This window comes from Gossypium raimondii, chromosome 12 (assembly GCF_025698545.1).
Source record: "Gossypium raimondii isolate GPD5lz chromosome 12, ASM2569854v1, whole genome shotgun sequence".
Lineage (NCBI taxonomy): Eukaryota > Viridiplantae > Streptophyta > Magnoliopsida > Malvales > Malvaceae > Gossypium > Gossypium raimondii.
In genome coordinates, this window is record NC_068576.1 from 45,452,121 (window position 1) to 45,463,340 (window position 11,220).

Consider the following 11,220-nt stretch of genomic DNA (forward strand, 5'->3'; position numbering starts at 1 on the left):
ATATTAAATTATGGGTAAATTATAAAAATAGTCACTTTTGTTTGCCTCAAATTATATTTTAGTCACTTATATTTGAATTGTTACATTTTAGTAGTCACTTGCGTTAACGTTTTGTTATAAAGTGGTCACTTTACCATTAAATTCTGTTACCTCCCTAACGATAGTCTTACACAGCAGTGCAAATGAGTTTTAAAGGTCAGCTTGGATATTCTACGATGCAGTTCAAATTAAATTTATTTAATTAAAAATTTATTTTTATCCCAGCAACAGGATATCCAAGTTGGCATTTAAAACTTATTTGGACTGTCGTTAGGGAGGTAACAGAGTTTAACGGTAGAGTGACCACTTCGTAACAAAACAATAACGTAAGTGACTAAAACGTAACATTTCATATATAAATGACTAAAATGTAACCTGGAACAAACAAAAGTGACTATTTTTGTAATTTACCCTTAAATTATTTAAGTTTTTAAAATAATTTTTGTATTATTAATTTTACAAATAATTTATAATAATTAGTTAAATTACTATTATATCAAATTATTTAAATATCATATAACTTAATTAATTTTTAACTTTCCACTATCATGTTTAAAAAGATACTTTAACTTCCAACCGCAATTTTTAGCAACAATGGAAAATATTAAAATTTAGCAAACTATATTTTCATAAAACTTTTAAAAAGCATTTAAAAAAAGAAACTTTTGGAAATCACATTTTAACCGAAACATCAAGGGAGAACTTGCTTTTAATATACAAAAGTATTAAAGTGATGTGCTTAACCAAAGTAGTATTTACTGAAACCTTTCGAGACAGTATGGTATGCATTGACATCCATGCTTTTTCAGATTGTGGCAAGTTTCTGGTGATGCCATTCACCATTAGTTGAAGTCGATTATTACATAAATGATGTCCTTTTGCTTGCGGTTATGTCCATATTTTAGCAACTCTTGTTGAGTGTAATGAGTCCAAATCTTATATTTGGGTAATAGGGAGTTCTGATAGGAACATCGGCTTTTGGGAAACCGTATCACTTCCGGGAGAGAGGTTATAAATATTCCATACCTTCATTTGTTTTGAATGTAGATAAGAGAAAGTTGAAGCACTTTTAAGTTGTTTTTCTTTTGGTTGTGGATTGTAGAACTAGTTTCAACAAGGTATGCAAGTACTGGTTTGATCTCCTGAAAGAAGAACAATGAAATTAAGCCTTTTGGTAGGAGTGAATGAGCTACACGGTATTCATCCATGAGAAAGGAGCTCCAATAATTAACTGACTATTGAGTATGCCACAAAATGGTTAAGTCAAAATAGTAATTAATTACTCAAAAAACATAATTCGGAGAATCTCATATTCAATAAACTTATTTACTCGGGTTCAAAATTTTCAAATACCAAAATTAAACCCAATTTCATAAAATCAAAGATTAAAACATTCAACCCGAATGGCATGGGTTGAAAACCACAATTAACTCAAATTTCGTTGAGTTAACCCCACTACAAACCACTATTATAAATATAAACCAGTCGCACAGTAAATTGACTTTTATCACAACATGCATATATGACCAACATTTAACCTCCGCTAGTAGGGCCACGGTCACAACATAGTCATACTATGAGACAAAATAAAACATAGATGGTCAGCCATCTTTATAATAATATTTCATTATAACAGTCAAGTTTGTTGCAGACTCGATTTTTTATATTTTAGTTTTACCTTTTATAACTCATCTCTCTATAACAACCTATTATATCAAATTTTAGTAAAATTGAATCTATTCCAAGCGAAATAAAAATAATAAATATTATTTCAATAAAATGTTTTAAATTTTGTATAAAAATATATTAATCAAATTTTATTAAATATTTGATTTAAATCTAACTAATTAATAATACCATTAACATGATCTAAATCTCAAATGTTTTTGTAGGTATACCTCTCTAAATATCTAAAATATTGACAATACAAAGAAATGGTAACATTTTATTCCAAAATTCAATCGCATTTCATGTTCTCTTTCAAATCAAATTACATAGAAAATCAATTTTATATAAACAATTTACTTATAACTGAATAGAAACGACATTTAAAAATTAAATATTCATGTTGTAAAGTTCATAACAAATTATTTTTGAATGAATTAATGACATATTTGAAAACTCAATTTTAAAAGGAACTACATTCTAAAATTTCATATAAGAATATATCACATACATAATTTGGATGCTTAATCTAATTTATGAAACCAAATACCAAAACATATACACACACACAAAATCTAAGAAATATTAAATTGATTTTTAACCTGTTAAAACATCAAAGGGATATCAAACCACTTACTTGAACTGAAACCCAAAATCAAAATTATTTTTCTGAAATTCCTTCTTTCCAACAACTTTAGATTACCAAAACAACTTATTCAAAATCATATAAATAGGCGTTCTATAAACTAATCACCCAAAGTAACTCAAATCCTTATAGATAATAGCTTACCCAACTTGCATAAGATTCACTGAATTAATCATACCAACTTGAAATTTTGAATATTTAAAACTAGACTTAAATGAAATTTCATATATATAAAATCTCGGTAGGATTCAGACCCAAATCCATATTTCTTGTCTCTTAATCAATAGAAATCAAAAGAGAGAATTTACTTACTTTAATAATTTCATTGGAAGAATATAGCGTTAATCTTCATCCTTCTTCTCCTCTTTTAGGGTTTTTCCGCTGCTTAGGTTTCTTTTTTTTTTTTTCCTTCTTTTTTCTGTTGCACTTGTGGGCTACACCGGTTTATAGGCTTTTGAGCTCAACATTACGACTTAACTAAAATAAGTTTAAATGTGCTTGAACGAACTCCACCAATTGAAGAAGTTAAATTCGTAAATTTATTGCAACATTTTTTACTATATATATATTTTTTATTAATTAGTATAAATTTGAGCTCAAATAAAAATAATTACGATAGTGAGATTGATTACTGATAACGGTGATGTATATGTTTAGCTTCAAACGTTATGGTGAGGTAATATTAAAATAAAAGATGATCATTATAGAAATTAGTTTATAATGTATTTATAATACAATAAAGAATTAAATTTATATTTATATTAAATAATATAACATAAATTAAAACTATATTTTATAAAATTTAAATATTTTTAAATTATATTCAAAATAAAATATATTTAAATTATTTTATATTAAATAATAATTAAACTTATATATTTATGATAATAATTTTATATATTGATTAGATTGTTATATAAAAATTATATAATAATATTTACTTTCTAACCGTTAATTAATTACCAAACTTATATTTTTGCATTATATAAAAATTCTTTTGCCTTCTCCTCCCTTAAAACACCTTCAACCTCATGTCCACCATCCAGTCGTTTTCCACCAATCCTTAGCCTTGTGCACTGTCGCCCAAGCTCCTAGACCAGCCACCATTTTAGCATCCCCTTTTTTGCGGCAACCATCAACAATTGTTTCTAATGCTGCTAAGAAGGGTTAAATGGTGAAAAACAATTATCCTTACCCGAGGTATTTTTCTCAACTGGTATTTTGGTGTGTCTAGAAAATGTAGCTCAAGTATGAACCAAGAAACCAGAATCAAAGAAGAATACAGAATTGAAAAGAAATCTTGAAGAAGCCAAAGCCATATTCAAGTAAATTGGGAGGGCTGATTAAAAGTATTGTAATTCTTTATTGGTGCAAGTTCGTCAGAGAAGGGTAGGCGACTTATCTATTTATGTTGTCGCCTTTCACCTCTCATCTTCTGCCTTCGATTTTATCATTCCATTCTTCCATCTTTGTTTCTTTTATTTAGTTATGAAAATTCTTGATTTTTAATTCGTTTAAGGTTTATTGAAGGTTCAAAAATCCTTATTGTCGAGGTTTTCTTATTTTCGAAGAAAACTTGTTTTATTATTTTTCATTCGGTTTACTTACCAAACGATTGACGGCTAGAAAAAACTCCGGAGAGTAGATCTCTTCACAACTTCTATCTTCTTTGAAACACTAGAACAACCAAAGTCCTTCAAAAGTAAAGCAATTTATAGAAGAAAGGGTAAAGTGTAAGGGTGTGCATACTTCGGTCAAAACCAAATCAATTCAATTAATCGGTCCGTCATCAAAATTAATTCGATTAGAAATTGATTAAAAGTTTTGTAAAAGTTTGGTTATCAATTAATTCCATTCAAAAGCCGATAATTAATTGATTACCTGAAATTAATAATATATGATATATATATATAAACCCAATGACTTATAACTATTGATATAATGAGCCGTAGAAAAAAAATACTATGAAAAGTAATATTAATGCAATATTTTAATTCAGTGTTCCCATGAATATTGTTTTTACTGTAATATTTTTGTAACACCTCATATGATTCGATCGTTAGATCTGAGTATGAAATGTCACACTCATTGCCGAAACAACTCATACTAAACATACATGTCATTCCATATAATTAAACCACAAATAGATATGAAGCACAATTTAATCATTTCGGGTTTAAATGAGGTTTAATACGAGATTGTGAATCAAATACAAACTCTTTTTGTCAAGTTTTAACAACATGTCTCGAGACAAGCCTCATCATAAATTTTTAAAATTTTGCTTCGATGTTTACATGTCACGAGACAATGAAGTTCATGTCTCAAAACAATGGTTCTCAAGTTTGGAGGTTGAGTCTCGAGACAAGCCTCCATTGTCTTCCTATTTTAGCTTCGATGTTTGCATGTCTCGAGCTAAGGGGTTCTTGTCTCGAGACCTGGAGCAGGGAAAAAATTATTTAGTTTCGATATGCCCTTGTCTCGAGACATAGGCCATTAGTCTTGAGACTTAGATGAGTTTGTTTCGAGACCAAATTGACATGTCTTGAGACATTAAGCGATTGAATGCATGATAAGGTAAGCTTTTGTTATAACGATCCCGAAATATGCTCTTGTTGTCTCGAGACTTAATGGTCAAATGACCTAAAAAACACATTTTCAATCATTCAAACCTTACCTAATTGTACCTAAAACATACTTAAATTATTAACCCAATGCTAAATCACCACATTAACACATGTAAACACAATCAACCAACATCAAATCCTAGTATCAATGCATTAAGGTTTAACCTATTAATTAACACATTCAAACTTATATAAAACAAACATAAATAGTCACAAATCAAAAGATAAAACTTAACCTTTTAAACTTTATAGGTCATAATACCAAACGTACCAAATATTAACTTAAGAACATACCAACCGACTTAGATACATATCATACGACCTAAAACACGTATATACATACAAAATAGTAACAAGATTTCTTCTAAATTGAGTGTGAGAAATTGGATGCTTGACCTCAAGTCTACTAAGCTCTTATCTGAGGCCTACGGACAGAAACAAACAAAATAATATGCTAAGTAATAGGGTTTAGTGGTGCTAACATGATTCAAAATAATAATAAATTATAACCAAAATAGCATGTACGTTTAATATGAATTTCAACGATAACTTAAATCATGTTTACATTTTTTTCTCCCATACTTTTAATATCATGTTTTCATGCTCACTTTCACGTCACATATCAATATTTGAAATAATCTACAATGCCATCTCAATTACATGTACATTAAAGCATATCATATGGACAATTCATTTTCTCATTTCATTCTTGAATCCATTGATTCATTTATATTCATATCGGTCCTCAAGACTCGTAATAACTGAATTGTATGGTCTTTTACATGCTATCATTGATGTTTATATACAATTTAGAATTCATCATTCAATATTTTAATATCATTAACCAATTTGCATGTTTTATAATTTCTATTAACCGGACACAGATTCAAGATGGATACACGAATCAACCAACCATCACACCAATATAACTAGCACTTAGTGCATCATCGGAACGTCTAAAGTGTATTGTGCTCCGCGCCTCATTGGTATAAACCGAAGTAATATATATAAATATGCCTAGCACCTCATCAATATGTCCGAAATATAATGTGCACTTCACACTTCATCGATATAAACCGAAGTAAACCCCATACACAAATCCTATGACATACCAATTATACCTAATTCTATTCAAGACTGTTAATAAAATATTCAATGTTCAAAACATATATAATTCTCATGTTAAAAGACATTATGTAACAATTTCAGATCACACTCAAATCATTATATACCATTACATAAAATCACATAACATTATCATGCCTTGTCATACTATTTGTGACATTCATTTTCTACTCAAATCTTTGCATCAAAACATCATATCCATATCATCATATATATATTTATACATACGAAGTCATGAGAAAGCATATAAGCATTACCTTGGTCAATTTAACACTCATCAAACTATATATATATTGACATCAAATCATGAAAGCACAAATAAGAATAGACTATTTGTCTATGACTTTCATCTTTCCTTTATTTTGAGATGATCCAATGTTGTCTTTAGTTATGTATGATAAATACGATAATAAAAATAATATTAGTTTCACACAAACACATAAAAACACAACAATTTAACATAATTTATTTTTATTCATTTTAGTTCTTATATCTGAAATGCTTTATCTTTTGATATTTAACATTTAATCAAAATTTGATTTTATATTTATTCACTAGTAATGTTGTACTTTTAATTTATAGTATAATCTTAATTTATTCAATTTGATTCCTAATTTCAACCAGCTTAATTCACTATTTCTACCGCATAATTTAGCTACTAATGTCATATTTCTCTAAAATTTGTAAACGGTACTGTAGAAAGATGGAGAAGATGTTTTCCACCTTCTCTCCCCACTAAAATGGCTTAGCATGATTAATAAAATAATTTAATTAATCTGGTCTTAATCCATGACTAATTATAAGTATTATTATTTAATGCTAATTGATAGACAATGATAAAGAAAGTCATCGATTCCCACTTTCTTATTTTTAATACGGAATAATTATTTCTAAGGACTTGTGAAATTTTCTAATTATTTTTCTATCCTTTTAATCACTTTGCAATTTAATCCTCATACTATTTTTACTAACTCAATCAATTTAATTATTAACTAATTCCACTTTCTATTCCCTTGTTTAACCTATAACTTCCTCATCTCAACTTAAAATTTTTGGTCCATAGCTAACTTTTCCAACACCACAACAATATGGTTACAGTTTTAACTTAGTATTGTCATTGTTATTTATTGTTTTATCTTATTTTAAACTTATTTGAACTAAAATAAAGAAAACAAACCTTGTCGTTAATCAAAATTAATCCGGTTCAGTTATTGAGTTTAAAAAAAATCAATTCAATTAACAGTAAAGAGGTTTAAAACTTTGATTAATTCAAGTAATGACAGTTCGGTTCAAATAATAACTAAAACAACTATTTGAACAACTCTAGTAAAGCGTATGAAGGAAGTTTAAAATGAAACAACTTCCAAGGACCAATACCATTATGCCACGTCATGCACAATTATGACATGTTGACTCCCCTTCCTATCTCAAGCAAATGCATGTCCTCCCCATTTGTTGGCGAAATATCAACAGACGCCTTTTTCAAATTGAAATAAAACAGTAACATGTCTTCATCTACATACGCGCTACCTTCCTACCGGGCATGTATCACACACATGATCACTTTTACCTACCGCAGAAGCTAAATTGTCTCAGAAAAGGTCACTTTATTATAACCTTACCCTCGACTGGAGGCAATTGTTATAGGTACCTCACCTATAGACTTCGTTGCCACAACCTCATGTCATAACAATTGTGAACACTTAGACCTCGTCAAGGGCAACACTTTGTCAAGGTCAAGCTCCATGAACAAACAATATGCTTAACACATGGAGCTCCTTTATCCTACCTTGCCAAGGTTAGGTGTTAAGCCTTTTCCAATAAGTCTCACATGAGGGACCTCGTCTAGCCTGTCCCCATCCCATCATCACCCACTTAGAATTTTAAAGTGTCGCTCAAGTGGCCAACCATGATATGACCTATGCCATAGGCATGACTAGAGCCCAAGTTAAGAGAGTCACTTTCACTTATAAATACCTCTTTAACCATATATGAGCAAATCTTTTTATTTCTCTTTTTCAACCTCTCCTTCTACAGACTTACTTTAACCATTCACATTTCAACCTCCAACCGTTTTTTGTCCCCGCTAAAATTTGAAAGTTAAATTTTGTTGTTGTTGTTGTTATACCTTGTGATTAAAACTCTAAAAATTTCTATTCTCAACATAAAAATAGGCAATGATAAGAGTTTTCCATATCGATGAAATAAATTAGCTACATTTAGTTTGACATCATAGTGAATTATTAAAAAACAACTTAATTTGGTCAATATTTAAAGCTAAACCTTTTACTGTCAAACGTTGATTGCTAAAATGAAATGAAAACAAAAAATAATAATAAAAGTTTATTCAATTGGTACATTGAATAAAATTCACATATCGACGATTTAAATAATAATAAATTAAAAATAGTTAATTTATAAATGTATTTTTAAAATTTTCAAAAACTCAACGTATTCATAATTGTTATTTTAATAATGTTGTATCTAAAATTTAAGCGAGTAAGAGTACAATTAAGGCGGGAGCCAAAATTATAATAGTTTATATTTTTATAATTTTTAAAAGATTAAATAAAATTTTTATTACTTTTAGAGAGAATCAAAGTACGATTTTATTTTATTAATTTAAAATTTTAAAAAAATTAACTGAAAAATTTTCGATTTTAGGGTACTACGACTACCTGCGAGCCCCTACCCTGGGTAGAATGTGTCATGTTATTTTTGAGCCAAAATTGGTTTTGGACGAGCGGCCCTCACACGTGTAAAGGAAACAACTTCTTTCATAATAAATCAAAAGATATTTCTATTGTTTTCTTCAATCCCTTAGACCACTCTCTCCCCCTTCCGATCGGTATGTAACATTCTCCGTCTCTCTATATTTCCTCTTTCCTTTTTAACGAATCATATTAATTAGTTTTGATCGATTTATTGATTGAAATTTTCTTTTGCTTTTGCTTTTTGTTTTTGTTTTGTAGATTTTGTTTCTATGGCCAAGAGCTCCTTTAAGTTGGAACACCCTCTCGGTTCGTCTTCATCATCTTCTTTTATCCGATGTTGCAATATTTCCCAGTGATAGATTCAATTTTGGAACACCCAATTTAGAGATATAATAATCAGACAAAGGAACAATTTATCATGTTATATTTATAATGTTGAAGTGTTTGTTGTTTGTTTTGTGCCAGAAAGGAGGCAAGCTGAAGCTGCACGCATTAGGGAAAAGTATCCGGACAGAATCCCAGTATGTCATATTTGATTTATATGTATTTGAATGCAACTTTAGACTTGGTATTTTATATTTCTATCACTTTCAATACACTAATAATAATTTGTGTGATATAAATTTTGAGATAATTAACATTGGTGTTTGATTGTTCGGTGTAGGTTATTGTTGAAAGGGCCGATAAGAGCGATGTGCCTGATATTGATAAGAAAAAGTCAGTTATTCTTTCTCTACTTGTTCTTATGTGGGCGTGGGTTCTAACTAATGTGGATAAATATTTCCTAGTTAAAATGGTTATATAACTAGCAGTGTATACAAGACATGTTCTTGCAAGCTAACTTAGGTTTGGCTTGTTATTCATGATTATCAAGTCGAGCTCGAGCAAGCCAACTTAGATGTCCTAATGCTAGATTCTAGTAGGTTGCAAGTGTAATCCATCTCTTTTTTTAAAAAAAAAAACAAGAATGTAAGAGAGATATATATTTATTTTTAATTAATTTTGAATTTTTTCAATTTTAACTCAGCTTGAGTACAAATAATTGAGCTTGAAGTTGAGCATGAGGATCAAAATCATTTTTACTAGATAAACGAGCTTAATCAAGCCTAACTCAGTGAGCTTAAATAGTTTGATCTTTATCTCAAATTGAGCTTGAGCTAAGTTTTTAACCTCAAATTTCTCAAGTTGAGCTCAAGCTTTTTACAGCATGAGTTTTGACTTGGCTCGACTATATGCCCTAGGTCTAACCATTTGGAGATGGGGTTGCTCTGGAAGGAAAGGTATCATAGTAAGAACTTATTAGGAGCATGAACTTGTATGCTTTCACTGTGATGTATTTCCCTGGTCTAATTTTCTTGAATTAATATTCGTGCATGTTGGATATTGCCCCAGCATGAGTAGGAAGTTTAAATATATTCTGTTACTTAGGGCAGCCACTGAATATAAATATGTTATTGATGTTTGTTAGGTAATTTTTAATCTGAGTTGACATTATTCTGTTTGTTAGGTGAGATGGTGTTTCTAGTATGATACTTGGTTGTTCCTGTTGAAACATGATATTAAATTTTTTAGCACTGGTTTCTTTCTATTTTATTCGGATTTTGGTCCAAGCATAGAATATGAGTATATGTCCGAACAGGTATGCTTCATTATTTGGAAGGTCGTATCTGTGTATCCAATCACAGGTGTCAAAAATGAAGAGCCGGAGCAACATAGTTCTCTGTTCCTATTCCTATCCTGAATTTCACTTCTTTTGAAGCTAAAGGTTCTTCTAATGCAGATATCTGGTTCCTGCTGATCTAACTGTTGGTCAATTCGTTTATGTTGTCCGGAAGAGGATCAAGCTTGGTCCTGAGAAGGCTATATTCATTTTTGTGAAGAACATTCTACCACCAACTGGTGAGATTAACGCTTTAGATCTTACAACCCACTTTTGTTGCATTTTCTGTATTAACAGTTTTTTTTAACAAATGGTGTATCGACAATGTTGGTGCAGCCGCTATGATGTCTGCCATATATGATGAAAACCATGATGAAGATGGTTTCCTTTATATGACTTACAGTGGTGAAAACACATTTGGGATTCATTGAGGCATGTCGTCGAGGGATATCCATGTGAATATGACTTGCAAAAGAATATAAAATTAGTTTAAGATGTACATTCTTTATTGCTCTCTGGTAGGTTATGAGTGTGTCCAACATGGTTTATGTTAAATTATGTTCAAGTTTCTCATGTATTTGATAAGTCTTTCAAGGATCTAATTATAAGGTGCTATTATTAAATCAGTCCACCATTCTCAAGCAAATTATCTTCTCGTACAGTTTAATTTAATATTGGTAACTTGCTTATATTTGCTAAGCTAAGTTTGCTTTGATATGGATGTTTGCTACGTTGGTTTGATTATGA

The 11,220-nt window shown here is 29.9% G+C and overlaps 1 protein-coding gene and 1 long non-coding RNA gene across 2 annotated transcripts; one reads left to right on the top strand and one right to left on the bottom strand.

Annotated features, from left to right (window-relative positions):
• Positions 1-770: 770 nt before the first annotated feature.
• Positions 771-2,801, bottom strand: LOC128035618 (uncharacterized). Its single transcript, XR_008192144.1, has 2 exons — positions 2,663-2,801; positions 771-1,181 (listed from the first exon to the last, which is right to left on the bottom strand). It is a non-coding gene; the product is annotated as an uncharacterized LOC128035618 (long non-coding RNA).
• A 6,017-nt stretch (positions 2,802-8,818) lies between these two features.
• Positions 8,819-11,119, top strand: LOC105764433 (autophagy-related protein 8C-like). Its single transcript, XM_012582991.2, has 6 exons — positions 8,819-8,947; positions 9,072-9,119; positions 9,279-9,334; positions 9,478-9,530; positions 10,594-10,712; positions 10,810-11,119. The coding sequence occupies exons 2-6, from the start codon at positions 9,083-9,085 to the stop codon at positions 10,902-10,904; spliced, it is 360 nt and encodes a 119-aa protein (XP_012438445.1). The 5' UTR covers positions 8,819-8,947; positions 9,072-9,082; the 3' UTR covers positions 10,905-11,119.
• The last annotated feature ends 101 nt before the right edge of the window (positions 11,120-11,220 follow it).

Bases quoted from the DNA above. Each gene is read 5' to 3' on its own strand.
- LOC105764433 (XM_012582991.2), top strand. From the start codon at position 9,083: ATGGCCAAGAGCTCCTTTAAGTTGGAACACCCTCTCG. The intron at 9,531-10,593 runs GTCAGTTATTCT...CTTCTAATGCAG, and splicing joins CCTGATATTGATAAGAAAAA to ATATCTGGTTCCTGCTGATC. The intron at 10,713-10,809 runs GTGAGATTAACG...ATGTTGGTGCAG, and splicing joins GAACATTCTACCACCAACTG to CCGCTATGATGTCTGCCATA.